Source organism: Bufo bufo, chromosome 9 (assembly GCF_905171765.1).
Source record: "Bufo bufo chromosome 9, aBufBuf1.1, whole genome shotgun sequence".
In the NCBI taxonomy this organism is placed as follows: Eukaryota; Metazoa; Chordata; class Amphibia; order Anura; family Bufonidae; genus Bufo; species Bufo bufo.
The window spans coordinates 199520788-199540608 of NC_053397.1; the positions used below are offsets into that span (position 1 = coordinate 199520788).

The 19821-nt window shown below is 45.8% G+C and overlaps 1 protein-coding gene across 1 annotated transcript in view; it reads left to right on the top strand.

Moving 5' to 3' along the window:
* The window catches only part of TTC39A (tetratricopeptide repeat domain 39A), a 70039-nt gene that overhangs the window by 14366 nt on the left and 35852 nt on the right, over nt 1-19821 (top strand). The window contains exons 2-3 of the mRNA XM_040407415.1: nt 5299-5403; nt 17410-17541. Coding sequence (XP_040263349.1) covers nt 5299-5403; nt 17410-17541 — 237 coding nt within the window. The remainder of the gene's footprint in view (nt 1-5298; nt 5404-17409; nt 17542-19821) is intronic.

Below are 19821 nucleotides of genomic sequence, written 5' to 3' on the forward strand. Positions count from 1 at the left end.
CGGCAGGGCCCACAGGAGGCTCCTCTGGTACTCTGCTGGGTCAGTCCTGGATCTGGCTTGCGACGTTGTGTGAAGTTGCTCTCAGAAACTGGGACTGAGTTCAGGCTTCCATTAGTCGGCAGAGTGTAGTTTGGTGGAGAGTCAGTCATTTGAGGAGCAATTTTCTATTTTTGTTTTGCACTTAAAGGGGTCATCCCAAAAAGTTAAGAAAACAAAACCTTGAGTCATGCACGCCATGGGCGTAACCACCAGGTTAGCAAGCACAGCAGCAGCTAAGGGGCCCCAGTACCTAAGGGGCCCATCTCCAATTAGACATATTATTTTTAAAAAGACCAAGGCAAGGAGCGTGCTTTCATCACCCGTGCAACAAAATTGTGCAGCGTGCCACACAAAAACGAGGTCCATCTCAGGTCCTCTCTGTAAGAGAAGGGCCCCCTATAAACCTTTCCAAGTCCCTGCAAGGGACTGAGACAAAAAGGCAATCCCCAGCCAAAGCCAAGGGTACGCCCGTCTGTGTTCTGGGTTCCACCCAGGCTGCCACCTCAGGTGTTGGCACGGAGCTCAACAATACTAGGTCTGGAGCCCAAGGGGTTTTGCAGGGGGGTGAGGAACCTGATGTACACCCCCTTCCCCCCCAGACCTCAGGGGGTAGCCTGTAAGAGAGCTGCAAACCTAAAGAATCCTAGTGACAAATAAACGTGGAAAAGTGAACACACATATGTATCACTTGGAACAGAGCATTACTTTTTGCAATATTTCTGTGAAGTGACATTTCTGCACATAGTATCATACCCGTGTGACATCACTGTGAGCTTTATTACAGTACGGTGACATTACTGTGCACATTATTCCTGGGCACATTATCCCAGCAACGTGACATCACTGTGTGCGTTATCCCTGTGGATTAAGAAAAACAAACATAATGATAAGCTTTTCATGTTCCTGTCTTGGTGGTGTTGGGCCCCTTGGGTGATTGTTACACCCCTGCTTTTTACTATATCACTTACAGAGTATTTTTGACAGAATCTGTGACGGAGGACCCAGTGCAGATATGGACATAGCCTTAATAGCAGAGACGGATAGATTTAGGATGCTTTATTTTATTTAAGTTTAAAGGGACCCCAATGGATTTTTTTTTGCGGTTTTATATGTGCTGCCCTCTAGTGGCCATATGGCCTATGATGCAGATAGATCCAAAACAGCAGTTTACTTCACAGCCCGCAGCGATAATGAATATTATCACCTTATTTTCATGAATACATAGGCAAACGGTTAATGACGTAATGGCAGGTCTATCGTATGGCCTTAAAGGGGTCGACTCACTTCAGCAAATGGCATTTATCATGTAGAGAAAGTTAATACAAGGCTCTTACTAATGTATTGTGATTGTCTTTATATTGCTTCCTTTGCTGGTTGGATTCATTTTCCATCACGTTCTACGCAGCTCGTATCCAGGGGTCGCAGCTACCCTGCAATCCTGCATCGGTGGTCGTGCTTGCACATTACAGGAAAAAAGAGCCGACTGTGGGAGCGTGCACAGACACGCATGCGCAGCAGCTCCCGTTCCGGCCACCTTGTATCTGCTCTGCAGTGTTGGACGTAAACTATGGAAACGAGCAGCGTATAATGTGATAGAAAAAATGAATCCAGCCAGCAAAGGAGGCAATATGGACAATCACAATACATTTATAAGTGCCTTCTATTAACTTTCTCTACATGATACCGTAAATGCCATTTGCTGAAGTGCGGCAACCGCTTCTTGCACAATATAAACATTGGTTGGAATGCAGACGATCAGTCGCCCATTAAATCTGACCATCACCATGCCAGGCTAAACTGGCAGATCACAGAGGAACTTAACAGTAACCTAAACCAACAGAGTGGGCTGGAACAAAATGTCAAATGATCATCTGCCCCATACATTCCAAAATCGATTAAAAATCTGGTCGTTTGCGATATACATTGGCTGAAATTAGAGATTTTTTGTTTTGTTTCCCCCCAGCGCCTCTTTCCTGTACTCACTATGTCCGGTATTGCAGCTCATGCCCATTCAGGCGGTATTATTTCAGCCCCATCAGGCCCTGCACATGGCATACACAGTGTGGACGGAATAGTCCAATAGAACAGTGAAACTTTTATATTATAGAGTAAATCAATAATTGACCTTTTTTATTAGTTCAGCTGCTTAATAGCATTTTGCTGTACTTGGTATAGACAGGCGGGTATTGCAGACATGTTTTCCTGCCAGGATGCAGCAATTTGCAAAGAAAACTTGTTATATCTCAAATTAGTTTATGGAGTAGAACTCTCAGCATTTAAATTAATGATTATTTACGAGCATTTTCAGCAAGGCCCCTTTCACACGGGCGAGTATTCCACGCGGATGCGATGCGTGAGGTGAACGCATTGCACCCGCGCTGAATCCTGACCCATTCATTTCTATGGGGCTGTGCACACGAGCGGTGATTTTCACACATCACTTGTGCGTTGCGTGAAAATCGCAGCATGCTCCTCTTTGTGCGTTTTTCACGTAACGCAGGCCCCATAGAAATTAATGGGGTTGCGTGAAAATCGCAAGCATCCGCAAGCAAGTGCGGATGCGGTGCGATTTTCAGGCACGGTTGCTAGGAGACGATTGGTATGGAGACCCGATCATTATTATTTCCCCTTATAACATGGTTATAAGGGAAAATAATAGCATTCTGAATACAGAATGCATAGTAAAATAGCGCTGGAGGGGTTAAAAAAAAAAAATAATAATAATTTAACTCACCTTAATCCACTTGTTCGCACAGCCCGGCTTCTCTTGTGTCTTTATCTGTGAGCAATAGGACCTTTGATGACGTCACTACGCTCATCACATGATCCATCACCATGGTGATGGATCATGTGATGGACCATGTGATGAACGCAGTGATGTCATTAAAGGTCCTATTGCTCACAGATGAAGACAGAAGAGAAGTCGGGCTGCGCGAACAAGTGGATTAAGGTGAGTTAAATATTATTATTTTTTAACCCCTCCAGCCCTATTGTACTATGCATTTTGTATTCAGAATGCTATTATTTTCCCTTATAACCATGTTATAAGGGGAAATAATAATGATCAGGTCCCCATCCCAATCGTCTCCTAGCAACCGTGCGTGAAAATACAATCTACACTACAACTAACCCAAACCTGAACTTCTGTAAAGAAGTTCGGGTCTGGGTACCACAGTCGGTTTTTTATCACGCGTGTGCAATACACATTGCACCCGCGCAATAAAAACTGAACATCGGAACACAATCGCAGTCAAAACTGACTGCAATTGCGTTCCTACTCGCGCGGGTTTGCCACAATGCACCGGGACGCATCCGGACCTAATCCGGACACGCTTGTGTGAAAGAGGCCTTATAGCTATAGTTGTACCCCTGATTATTACTACTAGCAGAATGTATACGTATGTAATACACATTTAGGGCTCATGCACGCAAACGTATTTTTCTTCTGTATCCATTCCGTTTTTTTACAGGTCCGTATACGGAACCATTCATTTCAATGGGGCTTGAAATAAAACGGAAATGACTAAGTGGGCATTCCCTGCCCGTATTTTCGCATCTTCGTTCCGCAAAAACAAAATAGAACATGTCCTTATTCTTGCCCGTTTTGCAGACAAGCACAGCATTGTTACTAGGGATGAGCGAATCGACTTTGGATGAAACATCAGAAGTCGATTCACATAAAACTTTGTTCTAATACTGTACGGAGCAGGAGCTCCGTACAGTATTAGAATGTATTGGCTCCGATGAGCCGAAGTTATTGCTTCGCAAAGTCTCACGAGACTTTGCGCAATAACTTCGTAATATAAGTTATACTGTAAAAAAACATTTCCTGAACTCGGATTCGGTTCCAAGTTTTTACAGTACAAATTCATTCATGAAGTTATTGCGCAAAGTCTAATTGTTACAATGGATCTGCAAAAAAAAATTGATGCAATACGGAAGTCACACGGATGTCTGTAAAAATAATAGATGGCGGAGGTGCAGTAGACATCGCTTATCTAGACTTTAGTAAGGCTTTTGATACTGTCCCACACAGAAGGCTTATCAATAAAGTGCAGTCTTTGGGCTTGGACTCCCATATTGTTGAATGGATTAGGCAGTGGCTGAGGGACAGGCAACAGAGGGTTGTAGTCAATGGAGTATATTCAGACCAAGGTCTTGTTACCAGTGCGGTACCTCAGGGATCTGTTCTGGGACCCATATTGTTTAATATCTTTATCAGCGAAATTGCAGAAGGCCTCAATGGTAAGGTGTGTCTTTTTGCTGATGACACAAAGATTTGTAACAGGGTTGATGTTCCTGGAGGGATACACCAAATGGAAAAGGATTTAGGAAAACTAGAGGAATGGTCAAATATCTGGCAACTAAAATTTAATGTTGATAAGTGCAAGATAATGCACCTGGGACGTAAAAAGCCAAGAGCAGAATATAAAATCAGTGATACAGTCCTAACCTCAGTATCTGAGGGATTTAGGGGTCATTATTTTAGAAGACTTAAAGGTAGGCAGACAATGTCATAGAGCAGCAGGAGATGCTAGCAGAATGCTTGGGTGTATAGGGAGAGGCATTACCAGTAGACAGAGGGAGGCGCTCATGCCGCTCTACAGAGCACTAGTGAGACCTCATCTGGAGTATTGTGCTCAGTACTGGAGACCATATCTCCAGAAGGATATTGATACTCTAGAGAGAGTTCAGAGAAGAGCTACTAAACTAGTGCATGGATTGCAGGATAAAACTTACCAGGAAGGATTAAAGGACCTTAACATGTATAGCTTGGAAGAAAGACGAGACAGAGGGGATATGATAGAAACTGCTAAATACATAAAGGGAATCAACAAGGTAAAAGAGGAGAGAATATTTAAAAGAAGAAAAACTGCTACAAGAGGACATAGTTTTGAATTAGAGGGGCAAAGGTTTAAAAGTAATATCAGGAAGTATTACTTTACTGAGAGAGTAGTGGATGCATGGAATAGCCTTCCTGCAGAAGTGGTAGCTGCAAATACAGTGAAGGAGTTTAAGCATGCATGGGATAGGCATAAGGCCATCCTTCATATATGATAGGGCCAGCGGCTATTCATAGTATTCAGTATATTGGGCAGACTAGATGGGCCGAATGGTTCTTATCTGCCGACACATTCTATGTTTCTATGTCATCATTTTTTTTTTGCAGATCCGTGTTTTGCGGACTGCAAAATACATACAGTCGTGTGAATGATCCCTTATACATGAGCTGACCTTGTCTCGTCTTTGACCCCCCAGGCCGCCAGACTCAGACTTGAAGATTTCGCTGTCTGAATGTATGAACGCGTTGGATATGTTCTTGAACAACAACTTCCAGGAGGCTCTCACCTACCTCCAAGCCAAGTAAGTATTACAGCCTTGGGCTCAGGAGCTCACTCACGTTTCTGACTTCACGCATTGTCTTGTAGGGATAGATAATTGGGGTTTGCCATGTATTTGGCGCTCTGTTTCGGATTGTGTGAGATGGGCCAACTCCTTAAAAATTATTGCCCCAATGCGTGAGACTGCACTACTTACAAATTTTGCTTCCTGCCTGGTGCTTTTTTCTCATGGAGACTCGGTGTGGATCCAATTCATAAAATGCAATTGTAATTACTTTTTACCTGGCTTCAGTAACAGCATTTATCTGTCTGTATATGTGAAGGACATCGCTCTATTTGAAGATTTAATCTGATAAAACTGTATGACACGAGGCCTACCTGGATCGTTGATATCACAAATGGAGGTCAAAGTCTCTGCTGTGAAATCCATGGGCAGTGGCTGACGTAACTAGAAACCAGCCTGTAGTTGCAAAACCAGGAGACAGAATTTAAGCAAAAGGTCAGGGCTGGCAGTGTTCATGAAATACCATAATTCAAGCAGACAAGGTCAGACTTCAGAAGTTCAAAGTCAGGGTCAATCCAACCAGGGCCGGCCTTAGGTGTTCAGGCGCCCTGTGCGAGCTAACCTTGTGGCGCGCCCCCCCCCCCCAAAAAAAACAAAAAAACACTGCTTGTTGCTGGCATCATGGCATAGGCTGGCTGACTATCCAACCAAGTAGTTACCAGCCCGCACACCCCAAAGGCCGGTGTAATGTTATACTTCCCTACTTCGTGAGATTTCCCTACCTTCGTCACTTCCGGTCGCACCGGACATGACGTGAGGAGGTGTGCAGCGCCGCGCAGGCGCACAACGACAGGTTAGGGAAGTTTCACAGCAGAGTGCGCATGCGCCAGGAGCCTCGCCGGCGGTTAGGGTAGGGAAAAACTATGGGCCAGTGCGCAGGCGCAGTGATCGGATGGATGTTCTCAGCTGGACACCGGCCGACACTGCGCATGCACCGGGAGCCTCACCAGCGGTTAGGGAAGGGAAAAATTACATACGGGCCAGTGCTTTTTCCCTACCCTAACCGCTGGTGAGGCTCCCAGCGCATGCGCAGTGTCGGCCGGTGTCCAGCTGAGAACATCCATCCGATCACCGCACCTGTGCACTGGCCCATAATTTTTCCCTACCCTAACCTCCGGCGAGGCTCCCAGCGCATGCGCACTCTGCTGTGAAATTTCCCTAACCCGTCGTTGTGCGCAGTGTGCCCCCCCCAATATAATAAACATTGGTGCAGTGCGCCCCCCCAATATAATAAACATTGGTGGCGCAGTGCGCCCCCCCCAACACCCCAGTATAATAAACATTGGTGGCGCAGTGCGCCCCCCCCCAACACCCCCGTATAATAAACATTGGTGGCGCAGTGGGCCCCCCAATATAATAAACATTGGTGGTGCAGTGCGTCCCCCCAATATAATAAACATTGGCACAGTGCGCCCCCCCAATATAATAAACATTGGTGGTGCAGTGCGCCCCCCCAACACCCCAGTATAATAAACATTGGTGGCGCAGTGCGCCCCCCCTCAATATAATAAACATTGGTGGCGCAGTGGGCAGTGCCAATGAGGGTTAAAAAATAATTTAAAAAAATTAACTCACCTCCTCCAATTGATCGTCTCCTGTTCTTTCTTCATGACCTGTCAAAGGACCTGTGGTGACATCACTGTGCTCATCACATGATACATCACATGATCCATTACCATGGTAATGGACCATGTGATGAGCTCAGTGACGTCACCACAGGTCCTGAAGAAAGAACAGGAGACCGGCAGCTACGCGATCAACTGGAGGAGGTGAGTTAATTTTTTTAATTATTTTTTAACCCTCATTGGCACTTCCCACTGAGCCACCAATGTTTCTTATACTGGGGTGTTGGGGGGGGGGGGGGGCGCACTGTGCCACCAACGTTTCCTATACAAATACAGGAGGCGGGTGCCGGAATCAAATAGCCGGCACCCGACCTTTGTGACAGGGAGCTGTGATCAGCGGCAGTTAACCCCTCAGGTACCGCACCTGAAGGGTTAACTCAACTGCAGCTGATCGCAGCTCCCTGTCACAAAGGTCGGGTGCTGGCTATTTGATTCCGGCACCCGCCTCCTGTATTTGTATTTCAGGTCAGTTATCTTCATTGGTGGCGCAGTGGCCACAGCCCCTCCCCTCCTCCTCCTGTCTCTCTTCTTATTGGCAGCGGCGGGGGCAGCAGGCAGGTCAGACACAGGGAAGGAGGAATCAGGTCAGACAGGGGAGGAGGAATCAGGTCAGACAGGGGAGGGGGAGATGGAGGGGGCGCCCCGAGGGAGAACACAAGTGCAGCCTCGCCTGCCGCATATTACATTGCGAGCTGTCGGCCGCCCAGCGCCCCTGTTGCTATGGCGCCCTGTGCGGCCGCACAGCCCGCACACCCCAAAGGCCAGCCCTGAATCCAACTCAACCCTGCCTTAAGCTTGGGGGGTCTGTAACTTAAACAGAATAGCGTACCTAAAACATTAAGGTCACAGAGAGAGTAGCGTCTGTAACTTCAAGTAATAGAGGATTAGTCTGGCCTGGACGATACGCGTTCACGATCAAATGTTCGCGAACCGCGCGTTCGCGGCAGGCCTCATTCACTTTTATGGCAGGCGAACCTGAAAAACCTTCAGGTCATATTTGCAGCCAGCAAACACTTACTAGAAGTACACAAATAGTCCCACAACATGGACAGTGATATACCAGAGGGGGATCATTGGCCAAAATTCCCCCCAAAATATGTATTTTAATCAGGGGCCATTTATTTTTATGCGTCTTAAAGGGAAACTCTCAAAAATGTGCCCTGCTGGAGCCTAGAAAAATGTTATTTTAGGCCACAGGAGTACGGGCCCCAAAAGTTAGGCATTCACCTGACAGAAAAGAACTTGTGATTATGTGGCTGGAGGTACATTAGGTGGTCACTGGCTAAAAATTTTACTGTCGGCCAGTACAGGCCTAAAAAATTAGGCATTCACCTGACACCAAAGAACTTGTGATTATGTGGCTGGATGTACATTAGGCGGTCACTGGATAAAAATTTTACTGTAGGCCACTGGAGTACAGGCCCCAAAAATTTGGCATTCACCGGACAGAAATTAACTTTGACTGATGTGGCTGGAGGTACATTAGGCGGTCACTGGATAAAAATGTTACTGTAGGCCACTGGAGTACGGGCCCTAAAAATTTTGCATTTATCTGACACAAAAGAAATTGTGATTTTGTGGTTGGAGGTACATTAGGCGGTCACTGGATAAAAATTTTGCTGTAGGCCACTGGAGTACAGGCCCCAAAAATTTGGAATCACCGGACAGAAAATAACTTTGGCTGATGTGGCTGGAGGTAAATTAGGCGGTCACTGGATAAAAATAGAACTGTAGAACTTGATCAATGACACGATGCAGTGCACGCTCCAGAAAGAAGGCGTAAGGTACGATGTCACTGATGGCGCCCTAGCTGCGACTGACCAGTTTGGTGATCTCATCAAATGGCCGCAGAAGTCTGCATACGTCGCGCATAAGCAGCCACTGGCGCGGTGAAAAGAAACCAAGCTCCCCAGAACCTGTCCTGCTGCAGAGTTCATACAGGTAGTCGTTAATGGCACGTTGCTGCTGGAGCAGCCTATCAAGCATATACAAGGTGGAGTTCCAGACTGTCACAAACCAGACGTCTGACGGGCAAGTGGTGTCGCCGCTGAACATCAGCAAGGCGAGCCATGGCCGTGTAAGATCTTCTAAAATGGCCTGAGATTTTCCTGGCCTGCCGCAAGACATTCTGAACCCCGGGGTATTTGGCAACGAATCGCTGCACGACTAAGTTCAGGACGTGTGCCATGCACGGCACGTGTGTCGTTTTGCCCTGTTTCAGCACGCTCAGCAGATTGGCACCGTTGTCGCACACCACTTTACCAACTGTCAAATTGAGCGGGGTTAGCCACTGATCGGCCTGTGACTGCAGAGCTGAAATCAGTGCAGGACCGGTGTGGCTCTTGGCTTCCAGGCACAACAGCCCCAGCACAGCATGGCAACGTCTCACCTGGCACATTGAATAGGTTCTGGGGAGCTTGGGGGGCGCAGCGGAAGAGGCGGTAGCAGTGGAAAATAAAGTGTCAGCCGAGGAGGAGACGGAGGATGGAGTAGGAGGAGGAGAAGAAGAGGCAGGCTTGCATGCAATCTATGGCAGTAACACCAAATCCACACGGGAGCCACAGGTTACATGCTTGACGGCCGTCAGAAGGTTGACCCAGTGGGCAGTAAAAGTTATGTACCTTCCCTGCCCGTGTTTGTGGTCAGATGTATCTTGGCACCGACACTGTGTGCCAGAGATATATTCACTTGCCGCTGAACGTGGCCTTATATCTCTGGGATGCCCTTCTGGGAGAAATATTTCCTCCGAGTCCACCAGTTTATATGGCAGTAGTTGGCGGGCTAGCAGTTCCGACAAGCCAGCGGTCAGCCGTTGGGCAAGAGGGTTATTTGGCATCATCATCTTTTTGAGCTGGAACATTTTGGCCACGGAAGCCTGCCTTATGCCAGAGGAACGCGACGATGGCACGGTGGAAGGTGGAGTGGAGGACAAATGGAAGGAGAGAGGAGAAGGAGAAGAGGCAGGACGTGGAGGGCCGGGTATGTGGCTTTGTGGGTTTTGACGGCATTGCTCCCACTGGACTCGGTGATGGGAGGCCAGGTGCCTTCTTAAGGCGGTCGTCCCTAGGTGAGTTTTGGGCTTACCGTGACTTATGAGTTCATAGCACAGGCTGCAGATGGCAACACTATTGTCAGCAGTTGAGCCATGTGCCGGCGTCCTGGGAGCACAAGATGTGACCGTGCATGGTGGATGGCTCGCTCCAGATACATTTGCAGTCTGCTTTTTGCCTGCTATGCCCTGCGAGCTGTGCCTGCTTCTCCTCCTTCTCCTCCCTCTCTGCTGCTCCGTCTCTCCCTCTGAACTCCCCTCCTCTTCCTCTCTTGTGGGCACCCACGTGACGTCCATCGATACGTCATAATCCTTACCTTCACCACCACTGACATTTGAGATCTCGGAGTAAGCAGTAACAGCGGGGACCTCCCTCCTTGGGCTGATCTGGGTGGTGTCGTCAGACCGCTGGGTGGCGGCCGTTGCTACCTCCTGTTCCTAATCCGATGTCAAGAATGGCTGCGCATCGGTAAGGTCTGGGAATGGATGGGAAAATAATTCCTCTGACTCGAGTGGAGGGGCTATGGTGGTGGTGTTGGTGGTGTCTTTGGGGGTGCACACAGCAAAGAGTGAGGAAGGTGCAGATACAGAAGATGAGGAGGGTGCAGAAGCGGAAGGCTGAGTGAGCCATTCAACCAACTCTGGTGCTTCCTTTGAAGTAATCGCACGCGCCTTCTCCAACTATCCACTTAGGCTCCAGCCTGGTGCACCTGCCCGACCCCTACCACCCCTGCGGAACGGAATGCCTCTTCCTTTGCCTGTCATTTTCAAAATGACCCTGTGACAAAGTCCCTAGAGAAGAGCAGTATTTGTGGAAGCAGGTATATTGCAGGCCTCAATCAGTATTTGGTGGAAGCCGGTATATCAAACCCCTTAATCAGTCTTTTGTGGAAGCAGGTATAACACACCCCTCAATCAGTTCTTTTGGGGCAACTGGTATATCACACCCGTTGCAATTAGTTGTTCCAATAGCGTTTGTCCCTTTATATAGCTGCAGTATCGCAGCAGAACCGCACACAAGTGCTGCACAGTTCAAATGCACTATGTAGAAAGTATCAATTGCCTGTCCTGTCCCACCTGATGGATGTGTCATGGGTCAAAGTTTGGCACAATGCAAAATAAATTGTCGCGCGCGAACATCGCCATATGTTTGCATGTTCGGCGGATCGCGAACGCGCAAAGTTCGCCGCGAACTGACTGCCGGGGCGAACCGCATGGCCATTACTATAGAGAATATTGAAAAACGGTTTTCACATATTCATTGCATACTTACACACAAAAATGTAGTGCCCAACAGGATTCCATTGGTTGCATAGCTATGGTTCACAATGCTTGCTTTATATAACCTGAAATGGTAAATGACTAGAAATATCAGGGTATCTCCAGATTTGTGAGCTTGGTTGAGTAATCAGTTCTCAGATGGTTATCATGAACATCTCCTTGCTCCATAAACCAGTGCTCCATGGGACAGTCTAGTATAGTTTTGTTTGATATCGATATTTTCTACAGTCATTGCCCCTTTCCTCCGCAGCAGAGTGAATCAATCCACAATAGTAGAAATTGTAATACAGTTGCAAGAAAAAGTATGTGAACCCTTTGGAATGATATGGATTTCTGCACAAATTGGTCATAAAATGTGATCTGATCTTCATCTAAGTCACAACAATAGACAATCACAGTCTGCTTAAACTAATAACACACAAAGAATTAAATGTTACCATGTTTTTATTGAACACACCATGTAAACATTCACAGCGCTGGTGGAAAAAGTATGTGAACCCTTGGATTTAATAACTGGTTGAACCTTGCAGCAATAACTTCAACCAAACGTTTCCTGTAGTTGCAGATCAGACGTGCACAACGGTCAGGAGTAATTCTTGACCATTCCTCTTTACAGAACTGTTTCAGTTCAGCAATATTCTTGGGATGTCTGGTGTGAATCGCTTTCTTGAGGTCATGCCACAGCATCTCAATCGGGTTGAGGTCAGGACTCTGACTGGGCCACTCCAGAAGGCGTATTCAGCTGGTGGACAGATGGCCTTAAGTTCTCCTGCAAAATGTCTTGATAAACTTGGGAATTAATTTTTTCTTCGATGATAGCAATCCGTCCAGGCCCTGACGCAGTAAAGCAGCCCCAAACCATGATGCCCCCACCACCATACTTCACAGTTGGGAAGAGGTTTTGATGTTGGTGTGCTGTGCCTCTTTTTCTCCACACAGTGTTGTGTGTTTCTTCTAAACAACTCAACTTTGGTTTCATCTGTCCACAGAATATTTTGCCAGTACTGCTGTGGAACATCCAGGTGCTCTTGTACAAACTGTAAACGTGCAGCAATCTTTTTTTTGGACAGCAGTGGCTTCCTCTGTGGTATCCTCCCATGAAATTCATTCTTGTTTAGTGTTTTACATATCGTAGATTCGCTAACAGGGATGTTAGCATATGCCAGAGACTTTTGTAAGTCTTTAGCTGACACTCTAGGATTCTTCTTCACCTCATTGAGCAGTCTGCGCTGTGCTCTTGCAGTCATCTTTACAGGACGGCCACTCCTAGGGAGAGTAGCAGCAGTGCTGAACTTTCTCCATTTATAGACAATTTGTCTTACCGTGGACTGATGAACAGCAAGGCTTTTGGAGATATTTTTATAACCCTTTCCAGCTTAATGCAAGTCATCAATTCTTAATAGTAGGTCTTCTGAGAGCTCTTTTGTGCGAGGCATCATTCATATTAGGCAAAGCTTCTTGTGAAAAGCAAACCCAGAACTGGTGTGTGTTTTTTATAGGGCAGGGCAGCTGTAACCAACACCTCCAATCTCATCTCATTGATTGGACTCCAGTTGGCTGACACCTCACTCCAATTAGCTCTTGGAGATGTCATTAGTCTAGGGGTTCACATACTTTTTCCACCTACACTGTGAATGTTTACATGGTGTGTTCAATAAACAGATGGTAACATTTAATTCTTTGTGCATTATTAGTTTAAGCAGACTGTGATTGTGTATTGTTGTGACTTAGATGAAGATCAGATCACATTTTATGACCAATTTGTGCAGAAATCCATATCATTCCAAAGGGTTCACATACTTTTTCTTGCAACTGTATACACTGAACAAAAATATAAACGCAACACTTTCGGCTTTGCTCCCATTTTGCATGAGCTGAACTCAAAGATCTGAAACATTTTCTACATACACAAAAGACCCATTACTCTTAAATATTGTTCACAAATCTGTCTAAATCTGTGTCAGTGAGCACTTCTCCTTTGCCGAGATAATCCATCCCACCTCACAGGTGTGGCGTATCAAGGTGCTGATTAGACAGCATGAATATTGCACAGGTGTGCCTTAGACTTCCCACAATAAAAGTCCACTCTGAAATGTGCACAGTTTTGCCTTACTGGGGGGGCAGAAAACCAGTCAGTATCTGGTGTGGCCACCATTTGCCTCACGTAGTGCAACACTTCTCTGTCGCATAGAGTTGATCAGGTTGTTGATTGTGGCCTGTGGAATGTTGGTCCACTCCTCTTCAATCGCTGTGCGAAGTTGCAGAATATTGGCAGGAACTGGAACACGCTGTCGTATACGCCGATCCAGAGCATCCCAAACATGCTCAATGGGTGACATGTCCGGTGAGTATGCTGGCCATGCAAGAACTGGGATGTTTTCAGCTTCCAGGAATTGTGTACAGATCCTTGCAATATGGGGCCGTGCACTATCATGCTGCAACATAAGGTGATGGTTGTATATGAATGGCACAACAATGGGCCTCAGGATCTCGTCACGGTATCTCTGTGCATTCAAAATGCCATCAATAAAATGCACCTGTGTTCGTTCTCCATAACATATGCCTGCCCATACCATAACCCCACCGCCACCATGGGCCACTCGATCCACAACGTTGACGTCAGCAAACCGCTCACCCACGCTGTCTGCCATCTGCCCTGAACAGTGAAAACCGTGGCTCATCCGTGAACAGAATGCCTCTCCAACGTGCCAAACACCATCGAATGTGAGCATTTGCCCACTCAAGTCGGTTACGACGACGAACCGCAGTCAGGTCCAGACCCCGATGAGGACGACGAGCATGCAGATGAGCTTCCCTGAGACGGTTTCTGACAGATTGTGCAGAAATTCTTTGGTTATGCAAACCGATTGTTGCTGCAGCTGTCCGGGTGGCTGGTCTCAGACGATCATGGAGGTGAACATGCTGGATGTGGAGGTCCTGGGCTGGTATGGTTACACGTGGTCTGCGGTTGTGAGGCCGGTTGGATGTACTGCCAAATTCTCTGAAATGCCTTTGGAGACGGCTTATGCTAGAGAAATGAACATTTATTGCACGGGCAACAGCTCTGGTAGACATTCCTGCAGTCAGCATGCCAATTGCACACTCCCTCAAACGGAATTGTGCTGTGTGATCAAACTGCACATTTCAGAGTGGCCTTTTATTGTCTAAGAAGAAGTCTAAGGCACACCTGTGCAATATTCATGCTGTATAATCAGCACCTTGATATGCCACACCTGTGAGGTGGGATAGATTATCTCGGCAAAGGAGAAGTGCTCACTGACACAGATTTAGACAGTTTTGTGAACAATATTTGAGAGTAATGGGTCTTTTGTGCATGTAGAAAATGTTTCAGATCTTTGAGTTTAGCTCATGCAAAATGGGAGCAAAACCAAAAGTGTTGCGTTTATATTTTTGTTCAGTATATAAAACCAGGCAGGAACATATAATACAATTAAATGGCCTCTTTACCAATTTTAGCATCACTCATAATTGATATTAGAATTTCACATTATAGTCACCTGTTCCCATATAACAATATGGTAAATTGCAACCTTAGGAACAACTATACATTGTGAATACGGACATCTTGTACATGCAGATCAGCTTCTATGTCCTCATGACTCACTCACCAACAATGTTACCACCCAAAATTGGGTGGCAACGCACATATGGCCCACCTAGCACCTCCCTAACTTGGTATGTGGTAATCTTGAGGTCCAGTTCATGCTACAGGTTACTGAATATAAATTCTCGGATGGTTGCAATGCTTTGATTGCAGAATTGCAGAAAAGAGGGAACATGAGTGATCTGGAGGTTCTTTTATAAGGTTGCTTTATACGTATTATAATGTAACTCATGCTGGACGCTTGATATGACTAAATGCGTAACGTAGACCAAAACCATTTTGGTACCAAATTATCATTTATCAGCGGCAAGTTTGAACGAAAGGTGGGGAGGTCAGAAGAAGATCTGTAGAAATTCCAATGCCCTCAATTACCATTGATGGTCAGTACGCTTGGCCATACACTTTAGACAGCTATTCCTTCTGAACCCCCTATACACATGCACGCTTAGCTTGGCCAGGTGTTCATGTGTTCTCAAAGGGGACAGGGGAGGAAGGGTCCTTTTATATGGGCCGAAGAACGGAGTGAAAAACTATCATTCCCAGTCATTGCCCCATGTAAACAAACAAACGGAATGGGGGATGAATGATCGTAGTAACGATCCTTCTTTCCCATTCAGTAAACTTCATGTCGTGTAAAATCAAGCGCTCATCAACCTATATATCAGGGGTAGGCAACCTCCGGCACTCCAGCTGTTGTGAAACTACAACTCCCAGCATGCATACCTCCTCTGCTTTTCTCAGAAATAAATGGAGCATGCTGGGAATTGTAGTTTCACAACAGCTGGAGTGCCGAAGGTCGCTGATCCCTGCTATATATTGTCGATTGGCGCTCATTTGGGACCAAAATTCCCTATGTAAATGGAAATTGATATAAGATTCTTTCACCAACATCGGCCATCAGGGGGCAAAGTTAGGACATCCCCATTTACTCTAGATGGAAGGTCCACCTCACCGAAATTTTTAGGTTCCACCAATATTAATCTAATGTGTCTGGTCAACTTAAAAGGGTTGTCCATTGTATCTTTACACCCCCACATGTGCTCTGGGGAAGCACATCTGAACAGGTGAACCATGTTTACCCCATGTTTATTTCAATCTTTCCTACTGCCAGAACGATCCTATGGTTCCAAAATGGCCACTGATGGAGGGTCGTGTCACCAGACCTGTCCATCATCATAATAATAATCATAATAATCTTTTATTTATATAACGCCAGCATATTCCACAGCACTGTACAATCAGAGGATACATGTACAAACAAGATCAGACACTACACAGTAAAAAAAACGAATCAACAATTGCAACAATAGAAGTAAGGGCCCTGCCCGCCAGAGCTTACAATCTACGGCAAGTAGGAGTGACCCAGACTGTAGAAGTCCTATTTTTGTACAATGGTCTAGCCCTGTTTATTACATAGAACATGTCAAGGTGCATGAACCAGACACCAGCCATGATGTGGGTATGTCTAGATATGTAGTGTATACGAGAGCATGGCGTGTGGGGGATACTGTTGGATGATGACTGGAGGGGATGGGTGAACGGAAAGTAGTTAGATTAGAGAACGTGATAGGCCACCTTAATATGATGTGTTTTAAGGGTGTGCCTAAAAACTGTGATTGTTGGGAACTAACCTAATTGTCTGGGGTAGGGCATGCCAGAGAACTGGTGCAGCGCAAGAGAAGGCTTGGAGACTGGAGTGAGAGGTTTGGATTATGGTGAACGTTGAGCATGGGTAGGGTGGTAGAATGAGATGGGGCAGGGGATATAGGGGTGCGGCACTGCGGGGAGCTTTGTGGGTGATAGTCATAAGTATAAATTGTATTCTATGGGAAACCAGTGCAGTGACTGGCACATGGCGATTTAGTGGTGGGAGTTGAACCTGGCTGCCGCGTTCAGATTGGATTGGAGAGGGGAGACTTTAGTGAAGTGTAGACTGATTAGTAATGAGTTACAGTAATCAAGACGGGAATGGATCAGGGCAACTGTGAGAGTTTTTGCTGTTTCCATAGGTGCTTAGCGTAATTAGCTAAGTCTGGTCTTCAATTCTTTTCATGTTTTTTTGGGTAAGCTCTTTGGATATTTTTCAGCATTTTAATGGCAGATAAATATGGTGAAGAAATATGATGGTATCATGAGTTATAATTATTTCTTCATAGTCCCATGCACCCTAAATGATGACTGTAGGGGTGAAATGATAAAAGGTATCTGTGCCCATTTATTCTGTATACATACACATACGGCAGGAGAGAGTCATAGGGGGCGCTACCGTACCCATAGCCCATTTCTTACACTTTATTTTGTGAGATGATGTCTATTCCCTGGGGCTTGTACACGCAGGTTGCTGTATTATAATAATGGATGATAAATCTGTTTTAAATACACAGGTCCAAGGAGAGCATGTACCATGTCCTTACCTATGCCACCATACTGGAAATGCAAGCCATGATGACATTTGACCCTCAGGACATAATGAACGCTGGGAACACCATGAAAGAGGCTCAGGCAGTGTGTCAGAGGTTGGTATAAAAATTTTACTATGTGTGACATATTACACAGGACTGAGAACCAATATCAGGCTCTGAACTCCATCTGAAGAACATACATATCCAGGGAGGATCTGTAGACTCTACCGATCTGCCCTCTGCAATCTACTTTAATGATGTTCGGATTGTAAATCTACTGATCGTAGCCCAATGAGGTCATTCTCCATAGGGATCTGAATTAAAAAATGGTTCCCCTGAAGGATACCTTGTGTATTATAAAAGCCCTGAAACCTCTTTGAGAAGACCACCCAAAATTGCATTGAAAAGTGATCTTCTATGGAAGTGGTCTTCTTAAAGGGCTTGTCCTATTAAGTCAACTTATCCCTTCTCCTGTAGTTGGGGATGTGTCTGATTGGTGGGGGTCTGACTGCTGGGGACCCTGTTGACCACAAGAACAAGGGACAGGTCAACTCTATGGGACTGCCAGAAATAGCTGACTACAATTTCTCGGCTATCTCAAGCAGCCCCATAGAGCTGAATAGAGTGGCTTTGCCACTCCGTTCAAACTGGGAGCATGGGGCCCTGCTTTTATGATTGGCAGTTGCCCCATAGGTCGGGCCCCTGATGTTTGGATACTTATCCCCTGTCCTGTGGATAGGGGATACGTTGTGTAGGGATCTGCCCCAATGGTAGTCTTCAGATAATAACACAGCAGCCTTTTAGCGGTGAAAGCAAAGCATTGATTGTCTTTTATTCTTGACAAAACATTAAGGCAGAAAATGGCTTGCTCCAGCCGGCCTCAAAGAAACAATGAAGTCCTGTATCTATAGCACAACACAGGTATGGTTTTGCACAGTGCAGTATCCACAGGGGGTGTACGTGGACTTCGCTTTGTCTTGAGTCTTTCAGGCACTGCAACTCCAGCTCAGACTCTGATCCCATAAAGCCCTCCACAGAGCTCCACAGTCAGAGAGGTAATCACCACCACCTGACACTGCTGGCTGTTTTGTAGGCCAGACAAGACCCGGCCTGGAACGTGGGGAGTAGTCACCCACACAGCAATATGGCTACTCCCAGTAAGAGCCGTCTCAGATCAGCTATTCGCAGCTATACTAAATAACAAAGTGTCAACCAGCTACTGCCGTAGACACATGAAATACTGGCTCTTACTTCACCGAGGCCAGGAACCTCGGTGACACATATCTACGATGGTCATTTGTGCCTTCCAACAGTTTTCTTAATGGGACAACCCCTTAAAAGAAGATGGCCAGGAAGTATAATATATGGTGTAATTGAAAATCTGTCATAGGACCTCTGTTGTAGATAAGGAGGTGGTCTTTTGGAGAGGTTTCACTGTTTATGGTGTAAGTCTCATATATAAATAATGTAAAATACGTATTACACATCAACATTGGAATAAGTCAAATGACATAACATAAATGTCAGATTCTGGGAAAAAGAAAGGTCAAGATAAATCTGCAATTCAAGTAGGCTATCTACTTAAAGGGATTATCCAGATATGTTTTCAAAGTCCTACAAACAAGTTTTCCCAACACGTTAACCAAGATAAGAACTGTGAAGGACAAAACCATTTGTCCCCGGCCATTGGTTTCATACCAGTTCCTCTCATAGTGGTGATAAGCACTGTTGACCACAAGAACAGGGGACCGCTCAATGACACATCAGTGTGTCCACCTCTCCAATCATCTCTATAGGACTGCTGGAAATAGCTGACAACTATTTCTCGGCTATCTCAAGCAGTCCCACAGAGCTAAATAGAGTGGCTTTGCCACTCCATTGAAACTGGGAGCATGGGGCCCTACTTTTCATGATTGGTAGGGGTCACACAGGTCAGGCCCCTGCCGATCAGATACCTTTCTCCTGTCCTGTGCATAGGGGATAAGTTGTCTTACTAGGACAACCCTTTAAAAGAAGATGGCCAGGAAGTATAATGTATGGCGGAATTAAAAATCGGTCATGGGACCTCTGGCATAGATAAGGGGGTGATCTTTTGGAGAGGTATCACTGTATATGGTGTAAGCCTCATACATAAATAATGTAATATATGTATTACACGTCAACATTGGAATAACTCAAATGACATAGCATAAATGTCAGATTCTGAGAAGAAGAAAAGGTCAAGATGAATCTGCAATTCGAGTAGGCCATCTACTTAAATGGATTATCCAGATATGTTTTCAAAGTCCTACAACCAGGTTTTCCCAACACGTTAACCAAGATAAGAAAGCTGAAGGACAAAACCATCTGTCCCCGCCCATTGGTTTCATACCGGTTCCTCTCATAGTTGTGATA